At 36.8% G+C, this 17064-nt stretch overlaps 1 protein-coding gene across 1 annotated transcript; it reads left to right on the top strand.

Annotated features, from left to right (window-relative positions):
- Nucleotides 1-434: 434 nt before the first annotated feature.
- On the top strand, nt 435-16744 carry LOC117300260. Its single transcript, XM_033783991.1, has 15 exons — nt 435-615; nt 2917-3194; nt 3607-3717; nt 4554-4678; nt 5099-5257; nt 6438-6498; nt 8336-8545; nt 9261-9371; nt 9525-9649; nt 9995-10103; nt 10620-10674; nt 14547-14824; nt 15190-15300; nt 15991-16115; nt 16583-16744. Exons 2-15 carry the CDS (start codon nt 3050-3052, stop codon nt 16742-16744), a joined length of 1887 nt encoding a protein of 628 aa, XP_033639882.1. The 5' UTR covers nt 435-615; nt 2917-3049.
- Nucleotides 16745-17064: the final 320 nt, after the last annotated feature.

The raw sequence follows: 17064 nt of genomic DNA, 5'->3' as shown, positions 1-17064 counted from the left end.
TGGAATAATATTTCAAGAGAAGTATTTCACCACTACCTTCTGTAAACCCTGTAAGTTATTTGTAAATCTGTGAACTTTTTCTTTTTTTCCTGTACCGAAAGGGTCCAATGGCTTTAAGTAAAATCTAAATATTTTAATAAATTTATGGTTTACAAGCAATAGTTAAAAAGCACAAAACACTACTTTCCTGGTATGTCCACCAAACAAATAAGTTTAAGAATACTTCATATGGTTTATACACCTTTTTAAATTACAAACCATAACAAAAATGTTTGTAACTATGCACCAAATAGTCTGACAATTGGCGGCCCATACTACTCTGTACCAACAAACCAATGTACAGTCATAATCGGGATGTATGAATAATGGACAATCAGAAGCTCTCATTGGTTGACCTTCCTGACGTCACACCATGACGTGTCGCGCAACGATTTTTCCTCCACGCACTACGGCCATTTTGTGCTATTGGCCTCGCCTTCATGCATGTTGTGGGATGTTCCGGATTGGTGTGATTTACAGAGAAAATTGATCTGTTCGTGCTTTTTGTGAGAAGAGTCACTCCATTTTCTATGCAGTATACGGACGACATAACAAGATACGATTTATGCTTTTAAGGTGAGTATTTATGTGCCAAATCTATGTGTTAAAAGAGTGTTTTATAAAATGAAATTGTCGTTCTACTGTTGTGTACTGTGTGTCATCCCATGGTCATCCATTCCTCCATTACTTATCACTCGCAGTAGTCACACTCGCACTCCATCATGTACTCCGCAGTGCCAGTGACATGTGTAATTTTACTGTGGCAGACCAGTTTGGTCGGCGTATTGTGGCCTAGACACCTTGGACCCGAATCCACTGTGTATCCTACTCCTCCTAGCATCAGTGCCACCGCAATCATGTCCCAAATATCTACTGAAATTACACATAATTAAATGCCGGGCGGGTAAAAAACAGAGTCACCATCCGATCGTACCGGCCGGCCCGTTGTTGCATGTTTTCGTTCAGTAGAAAGAAGACGTTAATTGGGATGGTTGTCACATGATTATCAGCAGAGGGGGGAACTGGCACTGCATGCAAACTCGTCACCCACAAACTCTTTTTTTTTTTGTATTAAGGGGGGCTAAGCAAACTGTTTGTAAGTCAATTAAGTTTAGCCATGAGCACCACAATTGGTTCACCAAGATTTAAAAATGAGGTAGTTGCGACTATTTTTGTAGGTAGTCGTGGCGGCAGTTAAAGAACGGCAGTCACACTCGAGGGTCGCACTAATAACCGACAACTCAACAACTCGACAAGACCCCTCTCGACAACAAATTTTAATAATAATATAATATTATAATATTTTGAGTTTATATAGCGCTTTTTCACTTGGTCACTGGGCCTTAATTCACTCCTTAATTAAACCATCTCAGGTCTCTGGGGAGTATTCTCTATACAGCCTCGTGGCAACAAATGCGCTACTCGGCTAAATCAATCACAAGAACCATCTCGGCCCTCACAGGTCCCCATTTACCCCTGGGTGGAGAGAAGCAATAATTAATAGTGTCTTGCTCAGGGACACATGTGTCACGACCGAGATTCAAACCCACACACTGCTGAACAGAATCAGCAGCAGAGCTTGAATTCTGTGCTCTTAACCGCTTGGCCACGACACCCCACTTTAAATCCACTTTCTTTAAAAGGACTTTTAACATACGTCAATCATTTAAAATATATGCAGAAGAGTCATTGCATCTATTCTAACTGTCATTTTCAAACTGTTGGCAAAATTGTATTTTTAATTTTGTTACCCCGAATTTAGTAACAAACGGTAATATCCGCCATTTCATGCTTGAGGAAAGTAAAAACTTGTATTTGACCCTTTTAAGGGGTTTTGCAGCAAAAAGACAGATCATCATGCATGGCAGTTGCTGTGGGTACCATGGGTTCAAGTTAATTGACAATAGGTGTAGAAGTACAATGACCTGTACATGTACGCCTAAAAAATCATTAGTTCACGTGTGCTTGTCCAGTCCTATAAAGTATGTGTTATAAATTCTGCATTTAGAACACCCCCCTCTGTTAGGAAAATTATGTCGAGTCCCTTTGTTATGTTGGTCAGCATGATTGTGCTTGCTTCTACTCCTGGAACCTCCTCAGGCCTCAACCTTACACATTGCATTGAGTAACCCCCAAAATGCTGAAAATTGAATTTATCATGTGACAGGACCACTTGGGCTCTAGCTTCACAGTTACAAATAACTGAAACTTTGCGAGAATGTAGAGATATCGTCTGTTCTTTGGTAAAGGTCAACTAAAAAAACTAAAAACCTGAAACTTAACAGTTTTAACAATACCAAGCTGATTTGTTGTGCTAAAGTGCCAACATTCCTTATTCTTAGAGTACTGACTTGACCCATTCATCATTCTTCACCTTTCCTCATCTAATCATCTCTAAATTCTTGCACAGTCTTCATTCAGATAACTCTTAATTAAAAAAATTGCTATACTGCTCTTTCTTATTATTACTCATCTTTTATAAATTAAAACATATTTTGATGTGTAATCATTCACAACAAAAAAGAACCCAGACGCTTTTAAAATGCTGTTGTGGAAACAATTTGCCCAACATGCACATAAAAAGTGTACGGCTTTACCTGTGTTTCCTTGGCTAAAAATAGTTTTCAATACTAAAGGAAAGCTTTACAATCTGAAAAGCCACATTATAACATAGACAGAGCCTGGTACATGTTACTAAAGTTATTAAATGTTGACTACACAAACAGGTAAAAGCAATGACCAGTAAAGTTAATTTCATCCACAAAATTGATGGCTCATGAAAACAAATTTCTGAAAATGTTTCCATCCACAATAAAGTGGGAAGGAAATCCTTTTTATTCACTTGTTATTGATTTCTTATTTGCTGGTTTTTTGTAGAAGCTAGGAGATAGCCCAAGTGACTCTGAACTCACAAAGTGATCAATTCAATCTGGTAAATAAGCTCCAGCCACCAAACCAACCTACTCAACCAACCCACTCGCCACCTGTTTCTAAGGACAAGGCTGTAAGGATGGGGGGCTTTGCCAGTCTTTTCAAGAACCTTTTCGGGAAGAAGGAGATGCGAATTCTCATGGTTGGGCTTGACGCAGCTGGAAAAACAACCATTTTGTACAAACTCAAGCTCGGTGAAATCGTCACAACCATTCCAACCATTGGTGAGTAAACCTGCAGTTTTTGTTTATCATATTATTGTGGTATTTTATTGTTTATTATGTTAAAGGTTTCAATTCGCTGTGCTTTTGAAATGTGATGTCATAATTCATTATCATCAAAAATTATCACTTGGCACATTTTTCTTGCATGAGTACAAACTGTGTCATTTAGTTATTTTTATTTTAAGAATTTGTTTGTATTGTTCCTGCAAGTCCATTATTTGCAAGTTCTGTCTTAAAAAGTTGTAAGAACAGCTAATTTCTTTACCCCCCAAAAAATTAAGCAGGGCTCAGAAAAGCTTGATATAGGCCTATGAAGTCTGCTGTTAAAAATGCAGCTAATCCCAATTTCCATTCACTAAATTCAAATCTAACATTTGTATCTAAGCCTTTCATCCGTGTTCTTTTTCTACAGGATTCAATGTAGAAACAGTAGAGTACAAAAATATCAGCTTCACAGTTTGGGATGTCGGTGGTCAAGACAAAATTAGGCCCCTGTGGCGACATTACTTCCAAAACACACAAGGTGAGTACAGTATTCTTGGACTTAATTGTTCATTTGTAATCATAACGACGTCGAAAATTTTGCTTTAAATCGTTTTGGGCTAATTTTTCTGAAATTATCGTCTCAACACAAGACATTTGCTCCCAGACTGAGTCTTCAAAATCGAGACCTACATGTACACACTTTGTGACCTCAGCATATGGGGTCTCGGTAGTTTGGGACCAATCTCGATACTGACAGGCCATGGCCTCTGTTGCATCTTGGCCTTAGCGCCCCTTCAAAAGTTCGATTTTCCAATTGAAGTGCCCCTTGCAAATTGAAAATGGACTTGCTCTTTCAAAGATGGAATTCCAGGCATGCTAACATTGTACAACACTGGTTTTTGGTTTGATTAGAGTTGTATGCTGGCTAAAATAATTGTTAAATTTGCATCGCTGCTACAGTTTTTGACATTGTGCCAATGTGAAACTATATTGACACTTCATGCAGGTATTAGGAGATTTAAACAATGGATAACAACATGTTGTATTTGCTGTGATGTAGTGTCCAAAAGTCAAGAGCTACGTTAAAACTTGCACATTCATTGAACATATCAAAAGTACTTAAGTAGGGTTTCCTACTATGTAAACTATTCACTATACAAACAAAAAAGGCAACCCTACGTATAAGTTTGTGTACCACTAGTTAGATTTTTTCAATTACGTTGGGGTAAAATTTAATTAGCTCTTACATGTACTGTACATGTAACTAATAGTTACAGAAAACATGTTTGTACTTGAGGACTTTGTTGCATTTATATACTCTTATATTCTGAGATTGAGTTGGTTGCTTTTAACAAAGTCTCTCTTTTTGTACAGGTTTGATATTTGTTGTTGACAGTAACGACAGAGAAAGACTTGGTGAAGCGAGAGAAGAGCTCGCAAGAATGTTGAATGAGGAAGAATTGAAGGACGCCGTCGTTTTGGTGTTTGCCAACAAACAGGTAAGGCAATGGAGACCTTTGAAATAATTATCAAATCAGGCAAACTGGATCAATTGTTCTAAAACTGGTTTGTTTGTATGGTTGTTGGGGTGTAATTTTGTTTTGTTTGTTTGTTTGTTTGTCTAGGGGGATTGTTTTTTACACATGTATGCATCGATCTTGATTCTACACTAGCGATTGTGTCAGATTTGTTTCTAAAAATTAAGATCCTTCATTTGTTGAGAGCAATCGAGTTTGTCAAACTTTTAATACTGAAATAGCCATATACATTGTACAGCCCTTTGGGTTTCAGTGTATTGAGTCATGTGCAACTGACTAAAAGCAGTTGCATTTTACAAACGGTATACTGCACTCATTGATAATATCAATTGTATAATTCTTAAGTTGTACTGATAAATTTTTTCCTTCTTATTTTTTTAGGATCTCCCCAACGCAATGAACGCAGCAGAAGTTACTGACAAACTGGGACTGCACAATATGCGAAATCGAAATTGGTACATCCAGGCAACATGCGCTACGAGTGGTGATGGTCTCTATGAGGGATTAGATTGGCTTTCAAACCAGCTTAAAACCAAGAAGTGAAAATAATTCCATTAGTCAAGAGTGTTCAGACACCTTGTAGATAAGTATTTCCTACATATTCGTTGTTGGTTTTTTTCATTGGGACTGGGTTGGGAGAGATGGTGAAAGATCCAGAATTCAGAAAAACAAAAGTGTAAAACATAAATGTTATAAAATTGCAACATTATTATTCTTGATACTTGTGGATTGTACGACACCTACCTTGTATCAGAGCAATTTCAAGGCATTTTTTTGTATGTATGTTTTGTCCTGTACATGTTTAACCAATTATATTAGATGTGACACTGGTGAGGTGTATGTTACATGTAACGAACATCCAAAGATAGATTATCCGGTATTTTGACAGTGTCCAAAATTATTAACACTGTTCAATGTTTATTTAGCGGCCTCACTGTTAAATGTGAACCCCTCTTGATGTAGCTCTGAACTTATTATTTTTTATTTAAGATTTGCATTCTGTTAATGTTTTGAAGTTATTTTATTCAAGACTTCCATGGTGTACTTGCAAACTATGAAACAAAATATTGAGGAAATAATAAAACTGAACTCGAGGATTTACATTTTTTAATAATATATAATCTTGGTGTGGTTCGACTTCCATAGAGAGGTTTTGTTATTAGAATTTACAGTAAAGCTTTATCTGTTGCTTGAAACTCAGAAAAAGTTTCCAAATTAGTTCAATATGCTATCAATTAGCGTGTATTAGTTCTCTTGCTGGTAGCTTAAGCAAAGCTAAGGAATACAACACTATGAGTAGAAATGTGTTACCAGGGGTGGATTTCACAAAGAGTTAAGACTAGTCTTATCTCGACCCTCGAGTCAGAACGAGTTACTCGTCCTAACTGAGGACTAGCCTTAACTTTTTAATGACTTCTAAAGAGTCATAGGACTAGTCCTTAGTTGGGACTATCTTTGTGAAATCGACCCCAGTGCTACATAGCTTCTATGTGCAACATGGTAACAAGTTTGACACTTTGGTTCATACTATGTACACAACACATTTTATTCCAAATAAAATAACAATTTAAAAAGTTGATATCGGTTTTTAAGTGGAAGCTTATCAAAGTTGTAATACACAGGTATGAAGTTACTGCTCACAATCTCTACATTTTCAGTGTTTATTAATGCATTCCTTAAGTATTTTGAGGGTGGTAAAATGTCTGCTTGATGTCTCCAGTGTGGTGATACTGGTTCAGGGTCATACATAGCCAAAGATCAGAAAGTAACATTCCTCTCAGGTACAAGAAAACAAACACCAGAATGTAAAGATCACCTGTTCTCATTTTAACCTACAATGCCTTAAAATTGTCGGGGTCAATGTATGTTGTCACAAATTTGTTAAAATGGTTCATTTCGGAAAGGAGCGGTTTTTGTTTGTCTTGTGTACATGTAGGTCCATTTCTGTAAAAAGCACTTCAGAGTTATAAAACAGGGAAATCAAACTTGACAATTTGCACAATTCAGAAATACTTTAATATTTTTGTCTTGAGTGCAGAATTTGAGCATGATTTTGGCATTGCTATCGTGGACAGTGACATTGTAGTACTTGTTCACAAATTAATGTGTGCATGTCTGCAAGAATCTGTACATGTTTTTACATGGTTACATGCACATATTCATACATGTACATATTTTGTATCTTTATGTTGATTTGTCATTAACCATCTTTATCCATCCATACATGTGCCTATGTAATTGTATCAGTTATGTATTATAACAACAGTTATCTATTATTGTGTTGACAATGACAGGAATCAATTTCATGAATCTGTAACAACAACAAAAACATTTTGGTTTGCACCAACAAGCTGTTTGACTAGAGCGATAAATAACCATATTTAAGCACACGTTTGTTGTTTCCATAGCTTCAAAACGCATGGTAAGTTAGCACTCTAGTCAAATTATAGTGCTGTGGCTTGAAACGACCATCAGCCAAGTTGTGAATTGTGTGTGAATTTATAAAGGTAGAGGCCAACCCACTCAGACCATTGGTGTTTGCCATACACCTCACTCCAAGTTGACTGAAGTTGATCCTGTTTCTCAAAGAATATAAATAATTTGTAATCCTTTTGAAAATAATTTAATTGTAACGCTCGTTTTTATTTGTGAAACACCAACATGCAGGAAAACAACAGAAATTAACAAATGATTTAAGCTACACAGAATATCCCATGTTTGTTTTTCTTGTTGACTTAATTAAGTGTATTCCTTACACTCAATTTTGCAAAAAAAAACTCACATAATGTAGTATGGAAAAGTGATTAAATAAAAAGGTAGCAACATTGTTTAATCCAAATTCAGAGGTTTCTGTTTGTTCATCATTTTTATTAGATTCTGTGTCCAGTTGTATCTTTTTGTCCTCATTTGTTTTTCTCATTTAATTTAATAATTTGATTGTTTAACGGATTGTTTATTATAAAGAAAGATTATCATTTAAAGTAGGGGGCCCAACCGGGGAGCGAACTTGTTTCTGCAGCAAAGTTCATCAATGGCAGAGAATTAAACAAATCATAAACTTATTGTGGTCACGTGCCATTGATGAACTAATAATGATGCCTACAAAAAGAACTCCCGAGTGGAGATGGGACTTCTTCTTCTTCTTCCTTTAAAGTGCTGCTTCAAAAAATTGGGTGCAAGATGGGACATTGCTTAAAATACTCAAAAGTGTTTCTAGCAAGCCCCTTCTGCCAAATAGTTTCTTAAATACTTAGCCTTTCTCTGGGTCTGGCGTGAATGGTACGTGTCCGTTTTCAAATTGGTATCTTATTAGATTATACGTTCGAGGTATATATGTGTTTTTGAAAGAATGTCAAGATTTACTTTCAACAACGTTGACCCATTTTGCGTGCATACATTTTTCAGAAATATTCATCGACATTTCGGTTTGTTAAAATGGCACCTTGAATGTTTTTTTTCTTCACAAAGCAAGGAAAAGCATAAGTGTGGATCATTCTACTTTTAAAACACCATACATGTATAATTATGTATAATTTCATGACAAACGCTTTTCTAAAGCCAAAATCGCACAAGTCAAGACAACGTGTCTCTGTAATATAATTTGTTTTTCTTTTGCAGTTGGACATTGTGGAAAGGAAAACTTAACACAATTACAAGAAGGAACACTGAAGTACAGAAACATCATGGGGGCACTCCATGCTGTACTCAAGAACTTCTTCAGTAAGAAAGAAATGAGAATACTTATGGTCGGACTGGATGCTGCAGGAAAGACCACTATTCTCTATAAACTCAAACTAGGCGAGATTGTTACCACCATACCAACAATTGGTAAGTACATGTACATGTATTGTTGGTACATGTATACAGGGCCAGTTCCTACAGTTGGATTATAGCATCATCGACCGCCATAATTATTTGATGATTATCACTGGGCACAACTCTCGGCCAAAATATCATTGCACGCATACACGGTTCATCAAAGACGGTGGTCAATGATGTCATGTGCAATCCGTCTATGGGTTTACCTTCAAACCATCCACTGTAGCTCTCAACATCCAAAAAGAAATGGCTGGTTTCAGTAAATAAGAAAAGTTTGTAATGAAAATCTGAATTAAGGTAGATAGGCGTTTCTCGTAATATAGGAACTCTGCTGAAGGCAACACTGAGGCGTGCCTGAGAGTTCTTGACCCCATTCCTCATGGGCATGTCGATAAATAAATGGTTTCTCAAAGGGAAGATGTTGCTAAAAGACATTGGCGGGAGGGGTGGTGGGGGTGTTCCAACACCAATAAGTTTGTTTAAGTTATCTTTTCAGGTACAACCCTCTTGATAGAAAAAAACAAAAAAATGATTCAGCTTCTAATTTTGGGGGGTGAAAATCCAAACCATCATCTTAGAAGAGATTTTTTTTTTATGTTATCAACATATGCTGTGCAATTAAGTATTATGGTTTTAATTTGTGGAGTCCAATCTTTGACCCTTGGTTCCCTATGATCCTGATGTTCTTTGTTTTTTTTAATTGTTTTTTGTTCTTTTTGTACAGGATTCAATGTAGAAACAGTTGAGTATAAAAATATCAGCTTCACAGTTTGGGATGTTGGTGGTCAAGACAAAATTAGACCCCTGTGGCGGCATTACTTCCAAAACACACAAGGTGAGTGAAAAAATTCCTTCCAAAATTAAACGAAAGTTGTTCACTCTCGAATCTACAAACATTATTTCAGAAAGTAAACCTTTATTTTTTGTTCACGTACACAGGACCAGAACAAAACTCATGTTTATATCTCACTCTTGTTTCTTCTTCTAGGTTTGATTTTTGTGGTGGATAGTAATGACAGGGAAAGAGTTGGTGAAGCACGAGATGAATTGGCGAGGATGTTGAACGAGGATGAACTCAGAGATGCACACGTCCTTGTCTTTGCCAACAAACAGGTAGGCCTACTTTGACTATAGATTACAGCATGTTATGTTGTTCACAATGGGAGTCAGCAGTCGATTTTTACAAAGAGTTAGGACTCGTCTTATCTCGAGTTAGGACGAGTAACTCGTCTTAGGATTAATCTTAAGGTTTGCATGCTACAGTGCAGGGTTGGGACTCCTAAGTCATAAGATTAATCCTAAGTTAGGAAGAGTTTTGTGAAATCTAAAAAGGGCTCTTTCTTCTATTGCCTCCAAGATGTGGACTGCCTTAAAAGCAGAGAAAGTCAAAAAGACAAAACTTAGGTCTAAAAGGAAACTAACAAGTTTATAATAATGTCCTTTGACTTTTCTTTTCAGGATCTTCCAAATGCAATGTCAGCTCAAGAAATCACTGAAAAATTGGGTCTTCATGAACTGCGAGGGCGCCCGTGGCATATCCAAGCAGCATGTGCTACAAGCGGGGATGGTTTGTATGAAGGACTAGACTGGCTTTCTCAGTCCTTAAAAGAAAAGAAATAGTGCGTTGGATTAAATTGCAATAACATTGCCGTTTACATGGTGGCATCAGTAGACCTAGGGGTACACTGTATCAATTGTATAAAAAAGAGGCGAATACCGTTTTCCATACTTGCCCTATACTGAAATAAACGACAGAAAATACCCACCTGACGAACAAAACAAACCGAACGCGACAAGGAAAGAAAACAATATGGGTCAGGCCTCACGGACCCGAACCTTGGTCAGTTCTGACCCAGAATCTTTTAGAGCGTTGAAATAATTATGCTTACAGTTACAAACAAACATTGGGAAGTTAAACACTGAAAGCAAAATAGTATAGTGTCATCTAGTTTATGTCTTCAAAGGCCATGGATGAAACAGCTTTAGATAAAAAGGTGTTTTATCTAAAGTTATTAAAATTGATTAAAAATAAGTACTATTTACAAAAGTGTATTCAAGACAATACATCCCTGTCTTTGTACAGGTATGCCAAACGGTCTTGTAGGCATCAATAATGACACAATGGTGCACACGCTTCGGTATTTTGAGTTTTAGTAAACTCTTTTGCCTGTACATAATGGTTATTCTGGTATGATTTGTGCAATTTGTGATTTTCTTGTGTGCTGTATTTATGTCGACTCTATTTAATAAGCCGAGCAAAAAGCGAGTCACAATGTATTTTACTGATAAATGATTTTATTGCCATTATTTGTAAGACTGGGTGATCACCAAAATGTATCCCTAAAATAATCGCTAAAATTTGTTTCTGTTACTAACATGCGGGTATTTTTATACTCTATAGAAACAATGTCTTCATGAGGATAGGTAGTTAACATAATGTTGGTTTTCGGGCACAAAAATTCACCTGGGGTTAGTGTCAGCAGAATACTGTGTCTTGTTAAGGACTCATCAACAAGAAACTTTCTTTTCATAATAATAATATGTCAAATTTATCCTATCGCATCTCTGCTGACTGCCCTGCATGTCTCGCGAGCGGCATCTTCAGTCTACCCTAAGAAATCTGAGAAAGAGTTCATGCATGAACTCTACCTCAGATTCAAATGTTTTTGGGGGAACAGTAATATCCAACCCATGTTTCTTCGAAGGGGAATCTTTCATAAATTAGTTTATAATATCAACAGCTGCAGTGCTTTTTACCAAGTACAAGTTTTCTTGCCATTAATATTTTGAGTATATCAGAAAGACTCTCTGTAGCCTAAATGATGTGTAAGATCTACAGGCTCTGTAAATAAATTCCTATTGGGGACCACTGTGTAGATACCTTAGCTATTCTTTATTATTAAGTCAACCATCTGATTTGTGAAGTGTATAGGTTTCAGCTTCGTGGCCAATTTATGGTCTTTTTTTACTCTATGTATTATAAATGATGATTCATTAGATTGCAATAAGATGTCTCACTATTTTTCAATGATGAACAAAGATGTTACTTACAAAATCGTCACGAATTTGCAATGCAAGCTTTTGAAAACTTTTGACGCTTGTTGTATAAAACTATTTAAAAAAATATTGTCGAACATTTTAACCAAAGAAAGTGAGAGCAAAATTCTCAGTAATATTTCAACTGTCTATAGTGATTAGCGGATGCAGGCGATACGGTCCAGGAATCCCTGCTGTATAGTAATTTTGATGATTTAGGGTTGAACAAAGAACACAGACTGAGAGTGTGACTATAGAACCAACGCCCTCACTGTACAAGTTGGCTGGGTAAAATTTGAGTAATTGTTATACACAGTTAAAAGCATGCGTGAGTGCATTCTCACATAATATTAATAACAGGTGAAATCTGGACTTTTCTTTTTCATGAAAAGGACAAAATTTGTTTGAGTTATGATTGAAGTGATATTTATTCAAGGACCAGTAAAACTCGGTAAAAGCGAGCAACTTTAGCAATGAATCATGTCCTCGTAAAACTATTTTGTGGCCTGGGGGTCTAATCCAGTTCCCTCTTGGTAATAAAATGCAAATCCACGAGCGTCGAGTACAGGAACTGTGGAATTCTCGTTCTTGTTAAGCATCAACTTAATAATGTACTTACCGGTATAATTATGACAACATTAATTAGGCCATAGGCCTACTATTATCACGTTATCTTGCCAGTGAAAACAAATAATCAATACGCTTGGCGATAATTGCCATTATGTGTTATTAATATTCCAATAGGGCCTAAGGTTTCGTATAAATTAACTCTTTGTTACGTTTGTATTTTATTTAGAGAATACCAATCGCCATTAGTTAAAGGCAGTGGACACTATTGGTTATTACTCAAAATAATAATTATTAGCGAACCTCATCTGGTAACGAGTAATGGGGAGAGGTTGATAGTATAAAAACATTCTGAGAAACGGCTCCCTCTCTGAAGTGACGTAGTTTTCGAGCAGGAAGTAATTTTCCACGAATTTGATTTCGAGACCTCAGAATTAAAATTTTAGGTCTCGAAATCTAATAGTGTCCACTGTCTTTAAACATGAACCATTTTTCGTTAGGGAAAATCACTGTGGACGGGTGTTTCGGAACACTCAATGTAAAACACGAAATCTATACGTATTATTATTTATTTTGTAGTGTCCTTATGATAAGTGATCATAATTAAAACAAAAAAGTACAAAGAGTGTTTTTGTTATTTTCTAACCATTGTTGGTGTAATCGTGGTTTTGTTTTTTGTTGTTTGTGTTTTTTTTTCATTTACTTATTATTGTATTTTTGGGGATGCATTGTGAGTTTCTCGTCGCGCAAAAAGAAACCGTGTGTTCTTTGTTGGCGGCGGACATGATGATAGGCGGGCGGCGTAAATTTAATTTAATTTGGTGTCATGATTTTCTTTATTTCGTAGTTTATAAAACCCATTAAAACCGATGGGGTCATCTCACTTTAATTAACCTGTTGCTGCAGACTTTGTGATTGGTTAATCTTTCACAGTCTTCTGATTGAACAACTTATTATTTGCATAATAAACCATAAAGGAAAGTCATGTAGTCTTCCTTTCCGGACGCATCGCGGCTGCAGAGCGCTACACAGCCCATTAATAGCCCTCTCTAGCTAGCTCTCCAGAGCTCCGTGTGCACAGACACAACCTTTTATCCACAACGGCGTTGACGAAAGGCTACCAAAGTAATACTATTGGTGGCGCTATTACACCTTTTTGTACACGTCAAAAACAACCAGCAACCAGTCCGGTCCAGAACGAGGATGTGAAGACCATCGCTAAACTTGAGAGAAAATAATACGAACACAACAAGGAGGCAAGTACTTGTAATGGCAAGGAACTGGAATTGTGAGATTGTAGATAACATTGGTACTCAATAATTGTATAAAATCATAGAGCAAGGACAAATGGGAACCATGATAGCACTGACTTCATTCAGAGTTCAGTCAGAACTGTGGCCGAGAGTCTCGGCGTCTCGCAATCAATACCAACTCATCCCTGCTGATCTGTCAGAGAACACAGGTACTGCCTGCTTGGCACAAAATGCTTCAGTGAGACAACTCGACCGGCGATTGATGAATTTCCATCAATGACAACTCAAATGTTTACTCGAGTTGGATTTCCCACGAGTTTCCTGTTCATAGCTAATAGTAATAATACATCCAGCAGTATTGTTAGACTTATTTAGAGTTACCTGCATTATTTTGCGCTTATTATTTTGCGCTTATTATTTATTAACAATAACATTAATTTTTAATTTAAATTTAAATAAATTGCTTCCTCCTCCATCATCAGACAGTATACATGTACACAAGTTCTACAGTTAATGTGATAACGTACTCTCCTCTCTTCGTCGTCGGGAGGGTTGCGCTTTCGCAACTAACACAATACATAGGGATAGATTGATAGAGTAGACCGTCCATGCTCTCAGCTCTCCACTGATTCTCCAAAATCCATTAAAAACCTTTAGGCCTATATAATTTAAATAAAGTCACTAAATCATCAAATGAAGACGGGTAAGACGGGAGATGACGCTGCTTAGGTTACGGTGGTGCCTTTGTCACTGTAAATAATAATTGTCATGATTGTGTAAAAAATATGGCAAAATAATGCAACAAAAATAAATGTGGCGATTTCAACTTCAATAAATATAATTTGATATCAAAATAAATCACGGCGATGTTGTGTATGCAATATTGCGAGGGTATAAACTTATAATAAACATAATGCCAGCTATGGTTGTACTAGTTTAGTTACCTAGGTAGTAGGGTGATACGTTAGCAATGAAATCTGGCGATTTAGATATGTCACAATAAAATAGGAAGAAACTACATTTAAACCATCATTAACATTAACAAAATTGGCTAGACTGCTCTTGATGGTGCTACAATAGGCCTACATGTATGTAACTCATGTTTTTGTAAATAAATAGATAACATTTGATTTCTCATTTGCTGTGTTTTGTAGAAGCAAGGAGGTAGCCCAAGTGACTGTGAACTCACAAAGTGATCAATTCAATCTGGTAAATAAGCTCCAGCCACCAAACCAACCTACTCAACCAACCCACTCGCCACCTGTTTCTAAGGTCAAGGCTGTAAGGATGGGGAACTTTGCCAGTCTTTTCAAGAACCTTTTCGGGAAGAAGGAGATGCGAATTCTCATGGTTGGGCTCGACGCAGCTGGAAAAACAACCATTTTGTACAAACTCAAGCTTGGTGAAATCGTTACAACCATTCCGACCATAGGTGAGTAAACCTCAGGCCTGATATTTCACGGTGGCCACAAAGGTGATCAGATTGCCTAAATGCCCCCTTGGTCATTGCCTTGGTGCCCTTGAAACGCTCAAGTAGAAATTTACAATATCCTCATTGGGTGCCGTTTATGTTTATCATTTTATTAATCATGTTGAATTATTTTGCTTGATAGAATAGTATCTAGCGAGACTGTTGCTGTTAACATTTTTTAGATGAGCTTGAATTATTTAAGTGTGCTCTTTAAGAGGCAGCTAGTCCTAATTTTCATTTTCTAATTTTGAATCTAACATTTTGTTCACTGTATATATAAGCCTATCTATGATTTTTATTTTTTATTTTTTTTTATTTGTCTACAGGATTCAATGTAGAAACAGTGGAGTACAAAAACATCAGCTTCACAGTTTGGGATGTCGGTGGTCAAGACAAAATTAGGCCCCTGTGGCGGCACTACTTCCAAAACACACAAGGCGAGTACAGTATTCTTGGACTTAATTGTTCTGTTTGTTTATGTGTTATCATTTGATAATTGTACCTGTGGTGATCAGTCAAGCCAGTGTTGAAGTTGAGACCACACCATGCCAGAGAGCAAGACCGAGACTAGAAAGGTTAGAAATCCAAACCAAGACCTCAGACAAATTTAAAGCGAAAGATAATTTTCAAAGCCAACTGTCTTTATTTTCAATGGGTGTTTCATGCTTACCAACTGGTCTTGTCTCACCGTGATTGCTGGCTTTGCTCAGCTTGTGCGTTGCCTTGCTGTCTCTCTGTCTCGTCCCACATCCACGCACAAGCTTGCGATCAGCTTGACAAATGCCTAAAACTGAACACTCGACCATCAGAACACCTCTCATCTGCTCTGCTCACAACCTGAATTTTACCAATGTTGCTCCCCAAATGTGGAAAAACCTTTCAGTATCCATTAGTAATTGTTACTCTTTGCCAATTTTAAATAAATCTCTTAAAACACTATTGATATCAGATGTATGATGTAGTGAAGTTCCATTGGTTTGCTCATATTATAGCACTTTGATCTTGTCGAAGGCACTTTATAAATGCTCTGTTGTTGTTGTTGTTGTTGATGTTGTTGTTGATGTTGTTGTTGTTGTTGTTGTTGTTGTTGTTGTTGTTGTTTTAACAAAGCTTCTCTTCATTTGCAGGTTTGATATTTGTTGTTGACAGTAACGACAAAGAAAGAATAGGTGAAGCAAGAGAAGAGCTCTACAGAATGTTGAACGAAGAGGAACTAAAGGACGCTGTCCTTTTGGTGTTTGCCAACAAACAGGTAAGGCAGCTCCACATGAACACTTGATCAATTCAAACTAGATCAAAAGTTTTTACCTGCAAAGATAAAATTCCTAACAGAAGTTTTTATGTGGGAAATAATCACACGACCTTTGGACCTTGGTAATCATGTGTCGTTTCACACAACTGGTCTCGGCGATTCTAAACAGGGTTGACATTTTTAGAGGAATTCTCAATCCTTGTTGTTTATTACTTGGGTCTTTGGCGATTTCATCACACGGATTGATTTCACACGACGTAAGTTTACGGTTTTATTACACCGATGCTATTTTGTTGCAAAAGACCATCGTTTAGAGATATCATGTGAAATGGGCTTTGAGTTCAGTGTTATGGGTCATGTGCAACTGACAAAATTTCATTGCAGTGAACAACTTTTACCAAATATAACATCAATTGTAAACTCCACTTGTACTGATCAACTTGAATTTTTCCTTCTTATTCTTTTAGGATCTCCCTAATGCAATGAATGCAGCAGAAATTACAGACAAGCTGAATCTACACAATCTAAGAAATCGAAATTGGTACATCCAGGCAACATGCGCTACGAGTGGTGATGGTCTTTACGAGGGATTAGATTGGCTATCAGCCCAGCTCAAAGCTCAAAAGTGAACAATTAATTTCATCAGGCAAGCGTTTTTGTAGATTAATATTTCATACAGATGTTTTTATTTTATTTTGTTGGAGCAGGGTTGGGAAAAATCCATCTTTGAAAATCATCTGTTTTCTGACAGAAAATCAAGAGAGTATAGAAAATATAACAAATTGTTACATTGTTTTTCTTGATATTATGGATTTTACAGCACCCACCTTTTGTTAGATGGAAATTGCAGACTGTACACCAGTTGTCAATTTCAAAGCATTTTTATAAAAGTATGTTCTGTCCTGTAATTTAGTGTGGTGTAGCCAAATCTTATTTAGATGTGACACTG

Source organism: Asterias rubens, chromosome 15, assembly GCF_902459465.1.
Source record: "Asterias rubens chromosome 15, eAstRub1.3, whole genome shotgun sequence".
NCBI lineage: Eukaryota > Metazoa > Echinodermata > Asteroidea > Forcipulatida > Asteriidae > Asterias > Asterias rubens.
The sequence above is the reverse complement of the archived record's forward strand: the minus strand, read 5'-3'. Positions and strand labels throughout refer to the sequence as shown.

Coding starts and splice junctions, on each gene's coding strand:
- LOC117300260 (XM_033783991.1), top strand. CDS start 3,050: ATGGGGGGCTTTGCCAGTCTTTTCAAGAACCTTTTCGGGAAGAAGGAG. Junction 5,258..6,437: donor ACCAGCTTAAAACCAAGAAG/TGAAAATAATTC, acceptor TGATGTCTCCAG/TGTGGTGATACTGGTTCAGG. Junction 8,546..9,260: donor TACCACCATACCAACAATTG/GTAAGTACATGT, acceptor CTTTTTGTACAG/GATTCAATGTAGAAACAGTT.